Here is a 22,364-nt window from a genome sequence, read left to right on the forward strand (position 1 = left end):
ACAATCCCCCAGCTCACAGTGGGATGAGTCAGCTGTCACAAGAGGGTGGTGAGAGCCTGCGTGGGCTGCTTTGGTGTGATGGGCTGTGGGAAAGGGGAAAATGCCTCTACCAGGCCATCTTTGACTCTTTCTGAGCAGGCAAGATTGAGCTGGTGGTTCTGGGGAAAATGAAGTGTTAAAAGCTCCTGCAGGAGAGGCTGAAGCTCTCCGTGCCTGCCACATGAGAGCATCTCCAGCAGGAATGTTCCCAGCACCATAAATCACACCAAGTGTTCGTGCCTGCCTCCCCCAGCCTCTCTTCAGAGATTTGGGTATTTGATTCAGAAATCTCAGAATATTTTTGCAGAGCTGATGTGTGAGCTGCAAATAAAACCAGCTCCTTTGAGAACTGCTTGGGTAGCTGAAATGATGACTGCATTAATTACCACGAGGTAATTATAATCCCACCTGCTCCCTGGGGAGCTGTGGTAAAGCAAAGGCAAATCAATCAGGGGCCCAAATCAGGACAGCTGTTGCCATGTGTGGATGGCTTGTCCTCAAAGGGATGTTTTTCCCTGGCTGCATCTGTCACTTGTCACCTTCCCAAAGTGGTGCTACACCCAAAGAAATGGGGATGGGATGAGGAGACCAGTCAGTGGCAGGGAGTTACCTGCAAAGGTGCTTTTTATCATTTTTTCCCCTTCTTTCCCAAAAGAAGGTCATGGGGTGAGGCAGATCTCATGGGAAATGAGTCAAGGCTGTCTCCTTCTCTGGGGACCTGCTGCATTTGCTGCCAGGGTGACAGTGTCAGACAGCAGCTGCCACTTCCAGTGCTCATTACTGGTCCCTGAGTCAGTGCCTGACATCCCAGCAGAGGTTGTGGCACAGTCTGATGAAGGACAGGAAATAATCCCAAAGCCAATTTAAAGCACCCTACCGGGGTGAGGAAAAAAAAAAAAGCCCAGGAAACAACCCCACAGTGGAAGTTTGCTTAGAAATATTTCAGATCTTGCTCTTGCCCATGAAGGGTAGCAAAAATCATTGTCTCTTTACATTCTGGGAATGAATTTTGGAACCAAAAAGAGAGTTTGGTTCACATCTGTCCTGTCTTTCCTATTTTTCCCATTTGGGGCCTTGATCCATCCCTCCTTACCTTGCTCCTCTATTCAGAACCCTTCATAAAACTCAGTGCTCATAACAGGGAGGCTTCCTAATCCATATAAAACATTCTGCAACAATTTATAAAAATCTCATTAAAGCTTCACCATTTCCAGGGACACCTCCAGAAAAACACTCTGTGAACAGGATGCATTTGCTTCCCCTCCAAGCGTAACTGTGTCTGGGACACTGACTAGGTGTGATTTCAGGGAAAATCCACCAGAAACAGCTATGAAAGCAACCAGCAAGGGCAGAAGGAAGGAAAGGCCAGCAGTGAGAGCATCCCAATTCCCCTTGGATCAGCTCCTGGTCCTTTTGGGATAAGTCATTTAGCATTCTTGTGCCTGATTGACACTAACATCATTAAAAGGTTGGTAATGAATTTCAGTGCTATATAAATCACACAGAAAACGATTACCCTTAATCCCAGCCTTACGAGGCTTTAATAATTAATGGCATCTGGACCTCTTTCCAAAACATGACCTTTGAAATCAGACTGCTGTGGCCAGAGCCATCCCTCATCCTGCAGGCAGCTGCTTTCCAGCCAGCCTGGTGCCTCCAGTGGGGCTGTGCTGGGGAACCTGGATGGGTCCAGTTCCAGGAGCTGTTCTCTTAGATATCATAGCTTCTAGCACCATCATAACACCAGGTGTTTGTATTGTCAGAGCTTCATACCTTCTTGGTGTTCCTCACAGGCAGCTCCTCTACACACTGACTGTTCCAGGTCCTGGCAGTAATCTGACTCCTCTCACTCCTCTTTCCTTACTGTGTGGCCTGTCAAGATCAGGCCTGCCTCCAGCCTTCAGCAACTGGTCCAGCTGCAGCTCACTGGGGGACAAGATGACCCTCTACAATCACCCTCTACAAGGAGCAGCTCCCAGAGGGAACCTGTGCTGGTGGGAGCTCCACTGCTTGTGCAGCAGGATAACAGAAAACACCAGGAGTGAGAAAAAAGCACTGCCAGCTCCAATTCCAGCTTGTCTTGTTGTAGGGGGGTGAAAGGGGGAGATGTGGGCACTCCCTGCTCTTTCCTGCTCCTTCCCTCCCACATGGGGATGCTCAGATCCCCGGGCAGCCTGGGGGGCTGGTGCCTGCCAGCCCTGGAGCACCACGGGGCCAAACTTCAGGGGTGGCCCATCCTGGCCCATCCTGCTCTTTTATCAGCTCAGTTTAGCCCCAAATGATGACAGAGGGTATTTTATTTTAAATAAAATCTCTGACTTCCATTCACACGTGTGCCTTTGTTGTTCTGTGAGTCAGAGCTGCTCGGGGAGGCTGCGAAAGGCTCCACACATTTATTTTTTTCAGGCTTTCACACAGCATGTGGGTGCTGGGTTAAAAATAATGTGGCACCTCTCCTTGAGCTTCCTCCCAAGCAGCAGATCCAGGCAGAGGGATGTGCAGGGGAAACAGCAAATGGAGCTGCAGCTCCAACAGCCCACAGAGTTAATTCCTTTAATTTAGTCATGGTGCAAGCAGGATGTGAAAACCCTCCCAGGGAGAGGGGCAGGGCTGGTGTTCTTTGGTGCTGGGAGTTTTACGTCTTTCCCTGTTTAGAGTGTTTGAAAAATGAAACAACAACGCTGCTGGGATAAGGAGCAGAAGTTGTGCTGAACTCCTTCCTCACCACAGGACCTGGCTGCAGCAGCCCATCCCACCTGCACAGTGCTGGGAGTGCTGCAGGTGTGCATCCCAAAGCCAAGCTGCCCGTGCCAGTTTTGCTGCCCAGTGTGAAATACCCCACAAACACCATCCAAGAGAAACAAAAATCTCTCAAGTCTCCCTCAGCCAGTGGTTCCCAGCCCCTGGGAGCTGCCCTGAGGGTTCCCTGGCCACGGTGCTGGGGCTGCTGCATCTCTGCCAGGCTCTGGTGCCCCCCGAGCCTCCCCCCAGCCCTGCTGCCCACGAAATGACAAAAAACAGCAAGAGCTGAGCAGCTGGCACAGAGCATCCTTCACCACCCACACACAGCACAGCAGCTCCAGCTTGGTGCATTCACCTGTTCACTCCTCTTGGCTCGGGCAAGCACTGCAACCATGGCTCAGGCTGGGCTCCCCTCCCTGTGCCCAAAATGCTTCTCCCAGCCAGGTAAAATGGCTCAGGATCTGCTGTCTGACACCAGATCAGAGCCGTGGGTGGGCTCAGGGGTGGCTGCCCTTTGCTGGGTGGATTTGCTGTCCAAATAATTCAGCACAGAACAAATTTGAGGGAACAGGAGGGGAGGCAAACCTGAGGCTCCACACCAGCTGGTGGCCCAAGCTGACAGGCCCAGAGCTTTTATTTCATAATAACCTGAGTGCCTTCAAGGCAGCTTCTGCTGATAGGGAAAAGACCAGGGAAAAGCATCCCTGCAGGTGTCACCTGTCAGCATCAAACCCTTGTAGCTGAAATGAGACGTGCCCACCACCCCCAGTGCACTGCTGACAGCCCAGAGAGAGCTGCTGTAACAAATCACTTCTGTTCTGAGCCACTAATGAAGCTCAAATCCCTCCTCAGTAATAAGGTTTGACCTTGGGTGCATCCTAAAAGCTGCTGCTGAGGTGTCCATGGAGCTTCAAGCTTCCACACTGATTAAAGGGTGGTACAAAAGGCTGCTGCAGTGGCCAAGGGCTGGCAGAGCTGCTCTGGCTGGGGCAGAGCCCAGCCCTGCAGAGTCTGGCACAGCTGTGGAACATCCTGGCCTGGCCAAGGTCCCACCCAGCTTCACTTGCCCCATGTGTGGCTGTGGAGGAGGATCCACAGGAGGAAACAGCCCAGAGTGAACAGTGAAAAGTGGGGAAGGAAAAACGATGCTGCCAGCCAGTGTTGTGTGAAACAATTAACTGAATCCAGCCATTGCAGGACTTGGCCAAGTCCTGCCCCAAGGCCTGGGGGGATGCTGAGAAGATGCAAAGTGCTGATTGTCCTGTCTGGGACAGCCATGGCAAGCTTCTGTCCAAGAGAAGGTTTTTCCACCTCACTGGTTTTCCCATCATCAGGGAAGTACATGCCATGGGGAGGAATTCTGGAGAGCTGCTAATGAGGTGGGAGAGTTTAGCTGTGCTGCTGGGGTTCTGGGAGGCATCACTGGGGCTCTCCCTGACCCTGGCCCTGTGGGAAATGCTTCTGGTGTGAGTGCTGGCATTGTGCAGTGCTTTGCCAGGGCAGGAGCTGCTGTGTGGGGCAAGCAGCAGCAGCAGCACCCAAGTGCTTCAGTGCAACTGCATCTGCATGGAAACAAAGGGGAGGGGAAAAAACTGAAGCTCCAAATGTGTATTTCTAATTGATTACATGCATGGCTGCTGGGAGCCTCTCACACTGTGTGGTTAATTGTGTCACTGTGTGAGCTGTAGCTTTATTTGTGCTGTACTCCAATGATCCTGCCCAGAGCCCAGGCAGCAGCAGAGCAGGTTGTCTGTCAGGAAAAATGAAGGTCTGCTTTGTTTGGGTTTCTTTTTAACAATATAGAGAGAAGAAGAACGATGAACAGCCAATTACTGTGATAACATCATCTACCCTGATAGCACACGGGCAACATCCAGCTCTAACAAGCCTCCTGCAGATTTGTGATTTATTGGCAATTCCCTGCTCAGGATCCCCATCCCAGGGAAGCCTCTTTCTCCTGGAATCCCCAGAGGACATTGCCCCTCTGGATGCCTTTTCCAGTGCAGAATCCATTCTGCTGACCAAACCCCTGCTTTGTCCTTACTGTCAAACCCCCAAGGGATTTGCTGCTTTAAATTATTCCCCAAATGGGAATAAGAGCCCAGGAAAACATGCTGAATTCACTATAATTTAAGTATTGCTGTAACTTTGTGTGAAAGAACTTATTATATAACTTATATAAGTTATGGTATGAGTTTTAGAAGTATAAATAACCAGAAACCTCTTCCTGGGAGGCAGTTTTCTACTAGTCTGGATCTGGAACTTGCCTGGTTTGGGCTCTACCACGTTCTGGTTGAAGAAATCCAAACCTCCACATCTGCATTGGCTTCTGTTCTTTCTGTAAACCAAAGAGAGCTCACCAAGGCTGAGCACACGGCTCCATTGATTTCAAACAAGCCACCCAACAACACCTCCTCCGCATCTCAGAGCTCACTTTATTTTGGGTTTTTCTATTTAAAGCAGTCCTGTTTTGCTAACTGGGGACGCCTCAGCAAAGATGCAGCACGTTTTAGCCAGGGAGCAGGGGACTGTGGGGTGTGAGCAAAGCCCCTGCAGAGAATGAGCTGTCCCTGCAGAAATTTCCATACAGCCCTGAGCTCCAGGTGCTGGGATGGGACCCATGAGCTCCCTGGGCCCTGCAGCAGGAGTTCCTGCATGGTGTGTGACCCTCTTCTTGTCCTTCCTGCTCTACCCAAGGAAGTGTCCCATTGCTGGACACCTCCATGGAGCTGCCTCCTCCTTCTCGGCTCTGCCTCTCATTGCCGATGAGTTTTGGCTGAATCACCCAGGCTGGCAGGGGTTTGCAGAGCCCACAGCATCTGCCCCTGTGTCCCTCTCTCCTTTAGCCCTGGCTCTCTCCTGCCTGGCTCCCAGCCCTGCCAAGCTGGCTGTCTCCAGCACGCTGGGCTCGCTGCCCTCCAGCCCTCCCCGCTGTCTGCTGTCCGGAGCTGGGCTTTTCGCCCTGCTGCTGGAGCCAGCTTCGCCTTCCCCGGTCCCAAAGGAGCCTCCCCAGCGCTTGGAGCAGAGTTTGTGCAGGTGTGGGGTGCAGGGAAGGGAGGAGGCTCAGAGGGGCAGGAGCAGGGCTGGCTCTCAGCCCTGCCCTGGGGGTGAGCGGGAGCCACCGGTGACAGCTCAGGGATGGAAGAGGGAGAAGGGAAAGGAGGAAAAACCCGAGGAATAGAGAGAAAGTGGGGAAATGGAGGGGAAGGGTGAAAGGAGAGGCAGGAATGGGGAAAGGAGGGATAGAGGGAAGCGAGCGGGGGGTGGGGGTAGAGAGGAAGAAGAGGTGGATGGAGAAGGAGGGAGGGGAGAGGACGGGGAGGGAAGAAGAGGAGGATGGAGAAAGGGAAGGAGGGATGAAGGGAGGGAGGGAACGGGGGCATGGAGGGGAGGGAGAGGTGGGCTGGCCCCGCTGGCGCCATGTGATGCCCTCTCCTCCCCGGGTTCTCCCGGCGCGGCGCGGAGCGGAGCGGAGCATCCCCGGGGCCGGTGAGTGCCGGGACCGGGCGGGGAGGGCAAGGCTGGGGCTCCTTCCCGTGTCCGGGGCCAGGCTGCCCCGGGAGCGGGGTGGAACCGTCCAGGGGATGGATTCGTGGGGTCTCCGAATGGGATGTAAAGCCCTGAAAGTTTAAAGGCGAGGGAAGAGGGATCAGGTGCGGAGCCGCAGGGCTCGGGGCAGGTATCCCTGTGCTTTCCGTATTCCCCTTGGAGTGGGAACGGGCCGGGAGCGGCGCGGGCACCGCCCCGGGCAGCATCCGCCGCATCTCAGCGAGCCCCGGAGCAGCGGAGGCACCCGGGTGAGGTGCCCGTGTGCCCTGCCCGGGGACCGGCACCGCTCGGGTGGCGGCGTTTGGCTTCGCCCGATTCCCCACGGAAGGACCTGAGCACGAGGAAGGCGGAAAATCCCCGAAATCCCCATCCCTGGGCTTCCCCCGCAGGCTGCTCACACAGGGGCCGCGTCTCGGGCGCCGAGAGCATCCCCGTCCTCAGCGGCGAGTTCGGAACGCTCCGCTCAGGAGCGGGTGTGTGTTTTTCCCAGGGAATGCGAAATCTGCGGGAAGTCGGGCTGTGAATGCTTTGCAGTGTAGCAAACCCCTTGGAGAGGGGAGTGAGAATCGAGCGAGGCTATCTGAGAGAAACCTGACCTGGTTCTTAAGTGAAGCGGAGTGCCGGGGCTGAGGGGAAAGGCTGGATCGTGGGTTACCATAAGAACAGCGGGCGGGGACCTGGAGCCTGCCCTCACTCCACGAGCCCCTTATCCACAGCCCGGGGAAAGGCGGTGAGATGATGTGAGATGTGAAATATGAAGTGTGAGATGTGAGATGTGAGATGTGAGATGTGGTGGCTCAGCCACCGCGGCGAGCAGGGAGGCTCTGTCTGACACGGCCTCTGGCTCTTGATTAATGGCCCGATGTTGGTAGAACTTCATCAGCCCTGCCACGGGATGCTTTCTGCAGCTTTCAGGGCTGGGGCTGCCCGGCACGGAGCTGCAGGAGCTCCTCGGGGTGCCCGGGGAGCGGGTCTGACCTCGGCACCGCTGTCACCACTGTCACCACTGTGTCCCTGTATCCCCAAATCCCCCCGGGGGTGAGGAGGCCTTGTCAGAGCTGGCAGGTGCCTGCACGGTACAGGTGAGCCTTTGGAAAGGGCAGCAAGGGTGCTGCATTCCCTGAAGACAGCACAGCTTCAGCCAGAGCGCTGCTGAAGGCCATTTCAGCTAAAGAAGAGAATTTCTGCTGAGTTTCCTGCAGCAGCAGTGAGTGCTGGTGGCATGACCCAGGCTGGCAGCTCTGCTGGAGGAGGTTCCCGGGTCTCCAAGGTCTGCTGCCCTTTGGCTTCTCAAGTGCCTCGTGTCTGGGCTCCTTTCAGAGGCTCCTCTGCCACCACGTTTCAGTCTGGCATGTCAGGACCCACGTAAAAAGCCCAAGGGCAGGAGCCTGGCTCCCAGCAGCCCATCTGTGCCATCACACCCTGCCCCCAGGCTGCCCCAAGTGACATCCAGGGGACAGAAATGCCTCTGCGTGGGGGTTTCTCCAGTTCCTTGCTGTATTCTTGTAGCTGTTGAATATATTCATTGAGCTGAATGAATTTCCACCTGGTAGCATCCATAGCAGAGCTTTTGCAGCTTCAGCTTTATTTATGGAGAGGGGAGGGAATATAAAATACAAAAGAGAAATAATGCACAAGCCTGCAGAGATTTCGATGGTATCAGTGAGCTGTGTGAGGCTGGAGTGAGCACCAGGAGCTTTTCCTAAATCAGCTGGGAAGATTCAAACCCCTGGGTTTTAAACCCCTGGGTTTTATATGGCATTTTAAAAATTACTTTTGACCTGGACCCCATCATCTAGTTATGTGGGGATCTTAATCTCACTGAAATTGAAGCCAGTTTGGGTTCTAGGTGTGTTCTAGAAAGATGGTTTGGTCTCAAAGTCACATTGATTTTTAAAGCTGTTTAGTCACAACTTCTGATATTTGTAGTAAAATATTTACTGGCAAAATGGAATTTGTGCAAGGACAACACATAAGCCTTCATCAGGCTCAGAAAATGGGCTGTCACAGATGAGTGGAGTTTGTGTGTGGTCTTTCAGGAAGAGAGGAATTACAGGGTTTTTTTATTAATGAGAGAGATATTGCTTATCAGTGAAAACCTTGTTAGAGCCTTGTCAAGGCTGCACTGAGGGCGTTATTGGAGCAGCACAGCAGCTGCACCCACTGACCCAGGACAACCTGTGGGAAATTCATTTTCCCAGCCAGTGCCCATCAGTGCTTCCTGATGACATCCCCACCCGCAGAGGCTCAGGTCTGCCAGGGCAGGACCTGCCCCAAAGCCCCCAGGTGGCCCTGGCTCCTTCCCAGGAGGCACAAAATGCTGAGGACAGATGTTCCTTCTCCCTGCAGCTGCTCTGGCTGGGAATATCAGGTCAGGTGTAGGTGGCAGGAGAGGAGCTGCTGGGTGGGTACAAAGGGAACGGGAGGGGAGCACAGGCAGGGACCAGGCACACACAGCCAGGTTTCACCTGGGAAGAGGTGCTGGCCTGGGGGAAGGATGGAGAAGAGTGAGACCAAGTCCATTCCCTGCCTGTTCCCACAGACTTTCCCTGGATGTGGCTGCACTTCCCTGTGCTGAGCAGCACAGGTGAGCCCGTGGTGCCTGTGCCTGTTCTCAGGCTGCTCCACCTCATGCATGGCTTGTCCTGCCCTGTCTGCCCTGTTAAATTCTGGAATTGGTAACAAATCTAGCTAAAATCTGGGTGGTAGAAAGTTTGGTACCTCCAGTGGAGTATAAATTCTTATGTACATTAATATTACTAATTATTAAACCCAACAAACTGCATAAAGCAAAGACCTTTCCTGTGTGAAAATGGGACCAAACTTTGGTGTCTGCTCAGTGTCAGACCTGGGGAGCTGTGCATGAAGGCATCACCAACAGCTCCCAAGGAGCTGTGTCCCAAAATGCTGGGGCAGAGCCAGGTGGGGCAGCTGCTGGCCTTGGTCACTGGGTGTAGTGGCAGTCACAAGTGTCACTGGGTTATGAAGCCGTTTGCCAGAGGTGTGGCTGACACAGCCCCTGTGCACTTTGTGCCATCATTTCCCTGCTCAGAGGCTTTGCAGTAGAGCTGGTTTCTAAGCAGGGAAGAGGGATTGCAGTCTCCTGGCTAACGAGGCACTGCTCCCTCTATCCATCATCTCTAAGCACTCCCAGGGGATGCAGTCCCTGCAGCCCTGGGCAGCACGTGCTGCCTGCCCCATGTGCCACTTGTCTGCAGCCCTCAGAGAGCCCAGGGCCCGGGGGATTTCTGCCTTTCTCTCATTTATCACTCTGAAAATGTTCATAAAACCCCTCCAGCTGCCAGCGCTGGCGAGAAGAGCGGGGTGGGGGAAGAGCTGTGGCTTCCTGCCTCCCCAGCTCAGGTACCCACCAACACAGGGAGTGAGAGAGCTTTAATTAGCTCTTGATGCTATTTTTACCTCCCAGCAAGCTTAATTTAGCTCAAGCTGTCATGCACTGATGGTTAAGGGGAAAAGAAGAACGGGGGTGTTGGCCCCTCTCTGCTGAGCAGCCTCAGCTCCCGAGCTCGGGCTGCACCTGGGGCTTTTCTTACACCTTCCACAGCAGCGAGTGTTTGTAGCCCAGAGACATTTCATGGGCAGCCCTTGAAGTGCTTACACTGAGTTTGGGGGGGCTCTGCTCACACCCACTGTAGTTCAAAACAACATCAATATCTTACAGAAGAGGTGCTTGAGTGCTTCAATCGTTACCTGCCTTGCTGCTGGAAGATCACAGAAACCTTGAAAAGCTGCAAAGAAGAGGATTATTCTCCCCTTTTTAATCTACGAGGCTCTTACAGGACTTTGTGCCAACTTAAATGATAATTGGAAGGGGAAAAGGGCCAGCTGTTAAAGCTTTAATAGCCCCCAGAGCAGCCCCAGCTTGGTGCTGGAGTGAGTGGATGTGCAGGGCTGAGCCAGCTGCTCTCCCTGTGCCTGGGTCTGTCCCTGTGCCAGCCGAGGGCAGCACGGTGCTGCAGCCTGAACAGGGGCACTGGATGGTTGGGGTGCTGCAGTTTCTGCCTTTGGGATCTCAGTACAAGCCCCAGAGCATCCCAGGCAGAGGTTAATGGGCAGGCACAGCTCCCATGGCAGCGAGGTTCTGCAGCTCCTCTAGCACAGTCCCCAGCTGGTTTGCTTTGCAGCATTAGATATTTCCCTCTTTCATTCTGCTTTTGGAGCTTTTTGTAGGGTATTGAAACCAGCAGTTGGGCTCAGGTCCCTGACTGTGAGCATTCTGACACACTGTGGGAAGGAGAGTTCTGTGTCAGATTTGGTAGGGACAGAGGGCTTTGGGAAGAGCTCTGCAAAGGGCAGGGCTCAGCTATTGTAGGGATGTAAACTCTGAACAGATTTATTTAGGTTAGACCTGGAGAGCTGGACCTGGCTGTGTGGGCAATATTGCAAACTCAGAGCTTTAGCTCCTGTTTCCCACTCGAGAAATGCACTTTGTGTAATTTTTGCACTTTGTGCTTTTTTACAACACCCCAGGGCAGGAGCTGCCAGCACGTGGATGCAGAGAACTGTCTGCCATCTGCCTGTCCCTGTGTCCCAGCACCCTGCAAGCCTCCTGTGGGTCAGTCAGAGGGGGAGAGCTGAGGCTGTGCCCTCCCTTCAGCTCCTGCCTGTTTCCAAAGCCATCCCACTCCCAGCTCCTCCCAGACCATCCAGCAGACGAAGCCTCCAGTGAGGACCCTCATCCCTGCAGCTGATCTGCCAGAACTGCTCTTCCCACCCTCAGCCCCATCACAGGTTCTCCACTTGCCAAAGCAGCACTTCAGCTGGGGTGAACAGAGGTAAGAGCCTGAAACACCGAGGGAAAAGGAGACCCGTGGGTGGGATGGGTGCTATAAAAGTTTTGTGGGGGATATCTGTGGATCCAGAAGGACCATGTGAATGAGGCTGGCTGCACACACACGGGCTGTGCCAGCAGCCTGTGAACCAGGACCATGGGGGCTGCTTGCTGGATGATTTTATTTGCTGGAAGTTGCTGGGTTCATCCCAAGCCATTAGTGTGAAAGAGCTGGAGCAGTGCCACCACTCCAGGCAGTGCAGCAGCCCGGCAGAGGTGGCCAGTTTGGGAACTGGTCTGCTCACCCTCAAGCGCTGGGGTGGGAAATAAATCTCTGTAACTTCTCCTTTGACCTTGGGAATATCATTTGATCTCCTTGTATTTGTCCTGGAGCAGAGGGGGGCTGAGTTACCCTCTGCAAACCTGACCCAGGCAAAAGGGCAGGTTTTGAGCAGTCCACAGCAAAAAGACTGGTGTGAGATAAAGAAGGAGAGGGAAGTGGGTCAGCCTTGGAGATTCAAGTTGTGGTGCTTTCTATACAGCATTTCCATCGCTCTTGCGCTGCCATGGCAGGATTTTTTTCACCAAACTGTAAAAAATAACTCTGTCAAGAAATGAAGCACAGGAAGTGCTAAGGAAAAGAGAACTTCTCAGAAAAATTATGTAAATCAAGTTTAAGAGAGAAAATCCCAAGTAATCTCATTACCAAAACCAGTTAGTGGTGAGCCTTGCAGTGTGTGAGCTCACATGTGGTTCCTTACCGATTATTTATCAGGCACTCCTGGTGTGTGATGACAAGCACAAAATTAATAGGTTTGTTATTGCTGTGGCTCAATCTGGGATTAAATAACTCATAACCAGCCTCCTTTTTATTCATTTATTTATTTTTAAAGCCTCCCTGGAGAGCCTGTGTGCCCATTGATCCAGCGCTGCCGTGCCTGTGCCTCGGTAATGGCAGCGCCGCACTGCTGCTCCCAGCTGAGGGGAAGCTTTCAAGCCCAGTATTGATCCTTTTGAAGTTTGTTTGCTCATAGTCACAGTTACAGGCCCCTGGTCAAACTGCCATGAGATGGGCTGTTTTATTTCTTAATATCAGGCTAAACCTCCTCCACATCAAAAAGATTTATTCCTGCACTTAATTTTTCCAATACGTATCTTCAGTCTCAGAAATCGAGCTGACATTTCTGTGTGACACTAACACAGCTCTTAAAGCTGCCTGATGTATTTCAGTCTCCCCATGTGCCAGGGGAGTTGGTGGGTGCCAGCAGCCTAGGACAGGGCACCTGGAGCCCTGTGGACCAGCTCCAACCCATATCCTCTTTGGAAATTTCCTTCTCAATGAAAAGCAGGAGACGCTGCTTTTCCCTTCAGCCATCTCTGCTCTCTTCAGCTATTCTATGGAACCAGAGCAGCCCTGTGCTCCTCTCCTGCCTGCAGCACACCTTTCCCAAGCTTCAGGAGGAACCCTTTCTTCCCAAGCAGTAATTCCAAAACCAAAGCTATCTTTCCCAGCTGCCCAGTTTTCCAGGTCAGGTTTGTGGAGCTGCTTCTCCTGCGATCCCAGATGGAGCCGTGGGTGCTGCCCTCACCATCTCCTCCTCTTCCTCTCCTCAGCTGTGGTTAAAGTCAGCTCCCCATGTGCTCCTCACGCTGGTCCAACCTTCTCTGCCAACCCAAAGAGCCCCAGTTCAGCTGCCCTCAGGCTGCATCCTGCACACCCTGTTTTGGGACTGAAGAATTTGCACCCTTTGGGTGCTCCATGGGCTCGGGGGGATCATTCTATTTCACCAGGGTGATTAATGACCAAATCAGCCTTTTCTGGCTTTGCTCCCAGGGGAGCCAGGGTGAGGTGTGCTGTCTGAAGGGGGGTGACAGTGTAGTGGTGGCCTGGGCACAGTCCTGCCTGCCTAAGCACTGCCAGCTCTGAGAAGTTTTGCTCTGAAAGAGTTGCTCTCCTTGACCTATTTTTTCTGGTTTTTTGCACACATTCATGGCCTGTGTTGTGTCCTGAGAAAGGGATCACACTGCTCGAAGGCCCTTTATTTTTAGCCAGCCCAATTTCTTGTTGCAGCTTAGTGAGATCTGATCCTTTCAGTTCAGCTCCATCACAGCTTTTGCTCTCCAGCATTTGATTGCTCCTACCCAGATCCCTGATGCTCTTTGTACATCCATTGCTCACTCAGAGGGTTTCCTACTCCCCTTTCACTGGCTTTATTCCTTCTCCTTTACATTCTACACAGCCTCTCCCACTGCTCCAGATCCATGGCTGAATCTCTGGTTTCCCTTAGCCCTTGGTTTGCAGCATGGACCAGGCATTCACAGCCACAGGATCTCAAACAAACCCTGGATCTCAAACAAACCCCACCCTCTCGTCTGCTCTGATAACCTTGGCAGTGCTTCCCTTCCTCCCAAATGTCAGGAAATTGGAAGTGATGTCACATAAAAATCAATGGCTTGGCCCTGCTCCTTCTGCCTTTACCCAGGGCAGGACGGAGCTGCTGTTTTCTGGTGAGCCCAGAGCAGTGATTTATTGAGATGACCCATCCTGTCCAGGCAGCTGAACCAGTGATATATTCATTTTTCTCAGCCCACCTACATAGCCCAGAGCAGTGGCTCGTGCTTGGCCTTAGGCCACAGATGTGGGCTCAGAAATCTGCCCAGGATATTTCCTTTCTGTGGCTGTGGAGCTACAGGTAAGGACTTACCCCAAATCTGGGTGAGCTGCGTCAGAAACAAAATGCTCATTTCTCCAGTGCTCATTTCATTTCCCAAAGGATTCAGGCCCAGCAAGGGCCATGTGCTGTTTCCATCAGCAACTGTTGCTCCAAGGCAAGGAGAAATTCATTATGAAGACTGCAGATTACATTGCAGACTGCCTTTATTATTCCCTGGACTACTACCAGAATGCACAGTGTGATCGAAGGAGCAGGAGCAGTTCTGAGGTTCCATTTCCTGGAAATCGTTGGGGCTCTACTCATTTAATTTAAAATCCACCTCCTGTTGGAAGCCAAACAGCCATAGGAAGCATAACACAATTGATAAAGGTCACTGTGGACTAAATCCTTCCTGATGATCGAGCCAGCTCCTGTTCTTGTCCCTCTGAGTCCTCCAGGTGCTGGACCTGGGGAGGTTTGTTTCAGGCAGAGGTTCTGCACCATCCCTACCCCTGTTCCCCATCACATCAGCTTGGATTCCATGTGCCAGCGAGGCAGAAATAGGCACCAGTCTCTAACACACCCATGATCTCATGGAAATTGAAGTGTGAGAGGGAAAGGAATGAGGCAATTGAGAGGCACAGCTTTGATGCCTGAACCCTGTCCCTGCTGCTCACGTCACACCAACAGAAATGAGCCCAAATGGGTCTATTTTCCAGTGCCTGATGTTGGTGGACAGCAAATCACAGGAAATACTTCATTATTCCCCTCTAAGTGTCTTCATCTGGACCTTCACATACTCCCTGCTATGATTTTGGGCTCGTTATTAACTAAAATGTGCAGGGAGGATGGTTGTTGATGATACATGAGCCAAGAACAGATCCCAGTTCTTTCTACCATTTTGGCACCAAATGCCAAGAGGGATGAGACACCCTGTAGTAAATGCTGTTCATTTTGAGGCAGCAACAAGAAAATATGGCTCTGGCTGAGCTGGGGAGAAGAATGGATGAGCAAGAGGATCTGTGTTTTGGCTGTTTGATTGCTGAATCCAATGGGAATCCATAGAGATGGAAGTGGTATCTTCCCCAGGAAATGGGAGCTGCAGGGCTGATGTGCTTCTCTGCCCCACAGCCACCAGTTTCTTCTTGGCTGCTGTCTCCTAATTCTTCAGGGGAAAAAGAAACTGAGCATCCTCTCAGCACTTGGCTCCTTGCTCCCCTAGCAGGGAGCTGTTTCTCCTGGGAACACATCCTACTTTCCTTGAGCTGAGGGAAGCATTAAATAACATTGAAAATGAGGCTGGTTAGCAAAGCCAAAGGTGGAGGGAAAGCTTGCAGGAGTGGAGCTGGAGCACTTTCTTGGGCTGTCTGGAGACAGCAATTCCCTTCCTGTAGGTTGGAACCTTCTGGGAAAAGGCTCAGTGTGAACAACATAGGAAGAGCCAAATCCTTAATTTCATATGGAAGGGAATTGTCAAAGCTGCTGCAGCGCTTGAGGGTGCGAGTGCATCTGCTTCCTACCAAGATGTACTTGCCTGCTTTGGACTCCAGGTCAGATCTGGTAATTAAACACTCTCTCTCCTTCTCTGCCTTTCACTCAAGAATTTGATACTCTTCCAGCAGCATTCCCTGCTTTTCTCTCTTATTGGTGCCCAGAGCAGTGAGCTGGAGGGGCACACAGACCTTGGATGTTGCATCTGCTCAGTAAATGCCTTTCTTTGGACTCCACAGTAACTACAAGTTTCCTTCATGTTAATCTAAATGAAACTGCTGCAAAGCCAACCCAGGATGGGTGTGGGGAGCTGGTGCTGTGGATTTGTGAGACAGAAGTGCTGGGGATGAGCACTGCAAGAGCTCAGAGCTCCCCAGAGCACTGGAGGAGCAAGAAACCTCTCTCAGCATCCTACTCTCTTTCACCATGAGGGAATTATGGCACAACATTATCCTTGGAGGCTTTCAGGTGTAAAAGTACAAGCTGTGAGGACTTTTGGCATCTCTGGGAGTCTGTGTAAGCGAGGGAGAATTAATCTAGTTGCATCTGAGGCACTAGAATAAAACACCCTCTTCCAGTCTGTTTGGCCATGTTGGCACAGAGAGTTGGCATCTCCTGGTCCGGGCAGGATTTGTGTCTCCTGATTTAATCACTAACCCCACCACCTTAACTGCAGTGATAAAAGCAACAGGACTTCTCTCCCAGGGAGTCTGCTCACCAAGGGAGCACAGGAGTGATGGAGCCACTCCTGAGGGGAGAAACAAAACCAGTGCAGTTCTAAAGGGAGCCCAGGGAAGATGCAGCCTGCTTGGAAAGTCAGTAGTTTTGTTGTCTAGCTGGATTTAGATATTTTTTCCCTACTGTTTTCAGTGCTGAATAGCAACAGAATGTGCCTTGGAAAATATACATGACATGGCACTTATCTGTGATTCATTCTGCCTTTACAGCAGCAGTCAGTGGCACTATCTGCCTCCTTGCTACTCCACACAAGACCTTCTCTCACACGTATCTTTTTCCTTCTTGCTCTTATTCCTTTAATCTTTTGTTGCTGTGGGTTCCCCCCCCCCCTTCCCCCATACCAATTTCACTTTTTCTCTACTCCACCAAGAACTCTGATTTCTGGTGCTATTTTATCAGTCTGCAGGGCACCATAGGAACTGCTAATTTGCCCAGAGTAACAAATGTGCAATAAAATAATAATAATTTAAAAAATATGTTATACATAAGTGACATGGGCATGAAGGAAGCTTTTCCTTTAAGGTTTGCCCAGGCCTGGCTCCAGCTCTCTGTCCCCAATTCCCTGCCTCCTTCCAGAGCACAAGGTTGGTTTGGACAAGGGAGGGTACTGGCAGCTCTGGCAAGAGCAATACAACCAAAAAAAAAGCAGATTATTGTGTCTTCCACTCTGCTTCAATGCAAATGTAGCATGGGTTTTGCAAAATTAGCATGATCTCCTAATTGGTAGATCTGCCATGGAAGTGGAAAAGTGGCAGTGTTGGAGGGGAGTGGGATGGTGATGGGAGCTGCTCAGGCCTGGGTTTGGTCCAGCAGTTAAGAGCAGCTTTGTTAATCCTTGATCGTGGTGTCAGTGATCCTCAGCAGCTCCTGTGCCAGGGACTGGCAGCACTTGATAAGGCTCTGCAGGGAGATAAGATAAGATGGTGCAGTTCACCTCCATCCTTGGAGGGATCAGTGCCAGCTCTGGCTGGAACAGCAGGAATTCACCTGCAGCAAATCCAACAGGAGCCAAGGAAGGAGCTGCTCTCATTCCCATCCATGCTGACTTAGTTTGGAAAGCCAGGTGTGTGCTAATGAAGGCAGGACCCTCCCCTGAAATGGAAAATGTGAACCCCTTCCCTCCAAATTGCTATAAATTTTAAATTAAGGGGCTCTCAGGCAAAAAAATATGTGGGCAGGAATAGCAGTTCTTTATTAGGAAAGAAAATAAAAAGATAAAATAAACAATGGAATAAATCAAACCAACCCTGCCAGAGCAGTCTGACACCCTGTGGGTCAGGGGGCTGGCAGCAGTGCCACTGGAATTGTGGCTCAGCCCTCCTGCAGTGCCAGGGCTGGTTCTGCTGGAGCAGGGACCCTGGAGAAGGGTGCACTCTGCCTCTGAAGGTCCAGGGGCAGAGGCAGCTGCTGCTCCTCTGGGAAAACCAGTGGAGAAGCCATGCTGGTGTTCCAGAATCTCCAGATTATATCCAGGTAGGAATGCTTGGCTCCTCCCTCTGGGAGAGCATCTCCCAATGGGATGCTGCAGTTCTTATCAGCCATGCAGGGACCTTCAATGTCCTGTTATCAGCAGATGTCTCCCCAGAGGGAGGAGTGAGTTTGTAAGATAAAAGGAAACAGCCCACTGAACAGAAGACAGCTGCCATCCAGATGACAAATAGAATGCAATTTCCTTGGCAATCCAGGACACTGAGCCATTCCCCATCCCATCCATGCTCTACCATTCCCCATCCCATCCATGCTGTGCCATTCCCCATCCCATCTATGCTGTGCCATTCCCCATGCCATCCATGCTGTGCCATTCCCCATCCCATCTATGCTGTGCCAATCCCCATCCCATCCATGCTGTGCCATTCCCCATCCCATCCATGCTGTGCCAATCCCCATCCCATCCATGCTCTACCATTCCCCATCCCATCTATGCTGTGCCATTCCCCATCCCATCTATGCTGTGCCATTCCCCATCCCATCCATGCTGTGCCATTCCCCATCCCATCCATGCCGTGCCATTCCCCATCCTGCTGTGGCGTGGGGCAGCAGTGGGCTGGGATTTGGTTCAAGCTCTGGTGTGTCCGTGATTGTTCTGACGGCTCCTCTCGCTCCAGGGCAGGGCTTTGGAGGCTCCGTGCTGGGCGCTGCTCCCGTCCCGTCCGGTCCCGCCCGCGGCGCCGCCGATGCTGTTGGCGATGAGCGCCTGCAGCAGGAAGGCGCTGACCCTGCTCAGCAGCGTGTTCGCCGTCTGCGGCCTCGGCCTCCTGGGCATCTCCGTCAGCACCGACTACTGGCTCTACCTGGAGGAGGGCATCGTCCAGCCCCAAAACCAGACGGCCGAGATCAAGCTCTCGCTGCACTCGGGGCTCTGGAGGGTCTGCTTTCTGGCAGGTAGGGTCAAAAACATCCCCTCGGTTTGTTGGGTGTCAGTGCCACCCGGCAGCAAAGGGCCAAGAAAAACGGGATTTTTAGAGGCTCCGCCCATCCCTGCTTCCAAACTCAGGCACAACCTTTAGCAACAATGTCATCTCTTGATGCCTGACTTTAACAGCCCAAAGGATAAATCTGCCTTTGCACGCAGGCTTAGGTGAGTTTGCTGCTGCCCTGCCAGACCCCCTGCCCTGTTCCAGAGCTGTAGCCATGATGCCTTGGGCAGCAGCTAAAAACTTTCCATTTCGTCCCTGCAAAATTCAGATTCAGGTCAGCTGGACCGTTCCCTCCACCTGTGCCAAGTTTGATGAAGGAACTTGGCTGCAGGGACAGAGTTGAATAGAACCCAAGGGAATGGGAATCTCAAAGTGACCAACCTGAAATGTCACAAAGTTCCAACCGCTTTGGAAAAGTCAGAGGAGCAGTGAGGAGCTCTGATATGGCCCCTGGGATGGTTTTAAACCTCCTGGCTTCAGAGTTCTCATTTCTGTCCGTGTCTGCCGCAGGTGAGGAGCGTGGCCGGTGCTTCACCATCGAATACGTCATGCCCATGAACATCCAGCTGACCTCTGAATCCACAATCAACGTCCTAAGTAAGTGGTTTGGTGGGGTTCCACCCTCTACATCTTGCAAATCACTGAGTCCCAAGCACTAGGGACCCTCCCCAAGAAATCCCCTTTGTGTCCTTGCCAAAGAAGCTCTGAGTTCCTTGACAATGATGCAAAAATGTTTTTTACTATGGGAATTTCCCAGAGAGCTCCTAAGCTTCAGAGAACGTCCCTTTCTAATGGACATGGAGGCAGGATGGACATGGAGGCTCCAAGCTGTGCAATTTCCTGTCACTGGCTATTCAGCACTAATGTTTATCAAAGTGTTTGTCTTTTTAGCCTCTATCCATATTTTTCAGCTGTATTTATTCCCTTGCAATTTTACACATTATATAGCAGGATTAATTGAGGATGAACTGTCACAGCTTTCACTATGAATTCTGCAGTCATTTCTGAATTAATAAATAGAAGTGTTTCAAAAACACTTATGCAGTGAAGCTAGAGAAAAATGTAGGTTCTGATGGTTTCCTGAGCAACACTTCAAACAGGAGCCCTCAGAAATGCAAACATCAGCAGAATCACCACCATGGAGGTGGGACACTGGCACAAGTTGCCCAGAGAGTCTGTGGATGCTCCATCCCTGAAAATGTTCAAGGCCAGGTTGGATGGAGCCTGGAGCAACCTGGGATAGTGGGAGGTGTTCCTGCCCGTAGCAGAGAGCTGGAACATAAGGTCCCTTCCAACCCAAACCATTCTGTGATTCCATAATTCTCTGCTTTACTCAGCTCATTAGCAAGGAGAGAAACTCAGACACAGCATGGTCCTAGCAGGAGGGTTGGAGCCCTCTCACCCAGCCAGGTGCATTACTCACACTATTTAGGGAATATTAACCTGTTCCCCCTTCCCTCCGCTCCTCTCTCTCCAGAGATGATCCGCTCTGCCACCCCCTTCCCTCTGGTCAGCCTCTTCTTCATGTTCATCGGCTTCATCCTGAGCAACATCGGCCACATCCGGCCTCACAGGACCATCCTGGCCTTCGTCTCGGGGATATTCTTCATTCTCTCAGGTGAGTTCTGCAAGCCAGGTTTTCTCCTGACAGCCCTTGAGCAGGGAGCACGTTTGCTTTGGTGGCTGCTGGTGCTCTCCTGACCTGCCCTGGTGGCTCCTTGTCGGACTCGTCGCTCCCAGCTCAGTCCCACAGCCTGACCAGACCTCTGGGATGGATGCAGAGCTTAGTGGGAACTGGGGAAAGGCTGCCCAACCTGTGCAGGAGCAGGTGCTGGGGGAGAGGATGCTTCTTGTGAAACATCATTCACAGGAGAGATCTGAAGCTTCAAACTGCTCAGTTGGGCTGTGTCTACATGAGAAAAGTGAATGTTTTATTCATGGTGTTGTGCAAGTGCTAAACAAATAGCTGTGACAGCTGAGCTTTGAAGCAGCTCCTACTGGAGCCAGATCTCTCCTCCCAGTGCTCACAGATTTCCCTGAGCAGGGAATGTTTGACTGGAATGAGAGGAGTGCCCAGGGTTGGAGCAGCAGGAGGGCAGCTCCTTTCCCCCGTAATTACAAGCACACTCCCAAGTTTTTTTACTTTCCCCCAAAGCCAGGCCTTCAGGAAGGAGCTTCCTCAGCAGCTTCATCCCTGAAGCATTTCCCACTGTCCTTCCCCAGGTCTGTCACTGGTGGTGGGGCTGGTCCTCTACATATCCAGCATTAACGACGAAATGCTCAACAGGACCAAGGACTCGGAGTCATTCTTCAATTACAAATATGGGTGGTCCTTTGCCTTCTCTGCCATCTCATTCCTTCTCACAGAGGTACCCACACCCATAACGAGTGTATCCCATTCCTGGGGTGGCAGACTGGGGCTGTTGGCAAAAAGAGGGCTCAGACGGGGTTTAAGGGAGGGCTGGGAGGGTAGGGGGGGTAACGTATAGCGTGAAGGGGACATGTGGGATGGAAAAACCAACCTGGAGCACTGATGGGGCATTTGGTCACAGCTGGGTGCCAGGCATGAAAAGCAGAGCTGTGGTTGTGCTGCATTACTCACTGCACAGATCCATGGGGCAGGGAGGTGGCGGCTCTCGGGTGCTTTTGAGCATCAGCACAGCCCAAAACAGCCCAAACCAGCCCAAACCAGGCGATTTCTGTGTTGTCCTGCGCGGGTGGCGGTGCACCGGGGGCGGGGAGGATCTCAGGCCGTCTGTCTGTCCCGCAGAGCGCCGGGGTGATGTCCGTGTACCTGTTCATGAAGCGCTACACGGCCGAGGACCTCTACAGACCCCACCCCGGCTTCTACCGGCCCCGCCTGAGCAACTGCTCCGACTACTCGGGGCAGTTCCTGCACCCCGACGCGTGGGCGCGGGGCCGCAGCCCCTCGGACATCTCCAGCGAGGCGTCCCTGCAGATGAACAGCAGCTACCCAGCCCTGCTCAAGTGCCCTGACTACGACCAGATGTCCTCGTCCCCGTGCTGAGCCCCGCGCCCCTTCGCTGGGCGCCGCGCCCCGACTTCGTTTGTCGTTTTTTTAGGCCACTCTTTTCTGGCCAATTCTCTATTTATAGGAGCGTAAATATAACCAGAGAGATTGGTTATATAACCAGTAGTGTAACCTAGAGAATTGGGATGTTTCCCTTTCTTTGGTTTTTTTTTTTTGGGGTTGTTTTATTCCTCCCCTGCATAACTAAGAATGTCTCCAAAGTCCTCCTCACTCAGCTCATCCTGCTGAGCAAACAGCAGTTCTGCCTGGGGGATAAATCCAGGGCTGGACTCAAGAGCAGGAAAAAGAAAATAGAGTAGAACTAAGGAAAAAAAAGGTGTATTTTTTGGTGTAGGTAGGTAGGCTGATAAAGTTTGTGCATTCGACTGTATCATTGAATTCTATATTTACTGGCCTGAGTGCCAGCAGGCATAAAAGATTTGTGTAACTTTCCAAGAAGCAACCAGCATTAGAAAAATATAAATTTTGTCTTGACTGAACACTTACTGGTTGGTATCTCTCACTGCTGGATATCACTTCCAGCCAGGCTGGAATGGGAAATAGCCATCCTTCCATGACATCCTTCCAAGGACACCAGCAGGTTGGTGCTCCTCTATGGCCATTTGGAAACTGTTGCTTAAATATCCCATGTTAGACTGGAGGCACTCTGGGCTGCTGGGCTGGAGGCTCCAGCACCCAAATTTCCTCTGCCATCCGATAGACAGGAGGGCTGAAGCATAAATGGGAGAATTTCAGAGCAGCATTGAGTGGAAAACAGCCTAAACCTTTCCCATGGGAAACATCAGGTGCAGGATTTAGAGGAAAGAAGTTATTTCAGTGAAAGGCAAGACCCCAAACTGGTGTAAAGTGATGTAGCTGAGATCATTGGTACAAGTCCACTGCAGCAAAGT

General features: G+C 52.0%; 1 protein-coding gene across 2 annotated transcripts; it reads left to right on the forward strand.

Annotated features, from left to right (window-relative positions):
- Positions 1 to 6,210: 6,210 nt before the first annotated feature.
- CACNG5 (calcium voltage-gated channel auxiliary subunit gamma 5) lies at positions 6,211 to 22,096 on the forward strand. Of its 2 annotated transcripts, XM_009094321.4 has the most exons (7): positions 6,211 to 6,270; positions 10,822 to 11,126; positions 18,111 to 18,387; positions 18,933 to 19,019; positions 19,900 to 20,040; positions 20,646 to 20,791; positions 21,193 to 22,096. In XM_009094321.4, exons 3-7 carry the CDS (start codon positions 18,180 to 18,182, stop codon positions 21,448 to 21,450), a joined length of 840 nt encoding a protein of 279 aa, XP_009092569.1. In that variant the 5' UTR covers positions 6,211 to 6,270; positions 10,822 to 11,126; positions 18,111 to 18,179; the 3' UTR covers positions 21,451 to 22,096. The 2 variants fall into 2 exon arrangements, with proteins under 2 accessions (XP_009092569.1, XP_050837292.1); XM_050981335.1 differs by lacking the exons at positions 6,211 to 6,270; positions 10,822 to 11,126 and having other exon boundaries at positions 18,033 to 18,387.
- Positions 22,097 to 22,364: the final 268 nt, after the last annotated feature.

Source organism: Serinus canaria, chromosome 18 (assembly GCF_022539315.1).
Source record: "Serinus canaria isolate serCan28SL12 chromosome 18, serCan2020, whole genome shotgun sequence".
NCBI lineage: Eukaryota > Metazoa > Chordata > Aves > Passeriformes > Fringillidae > Serinus > Serinus canaria.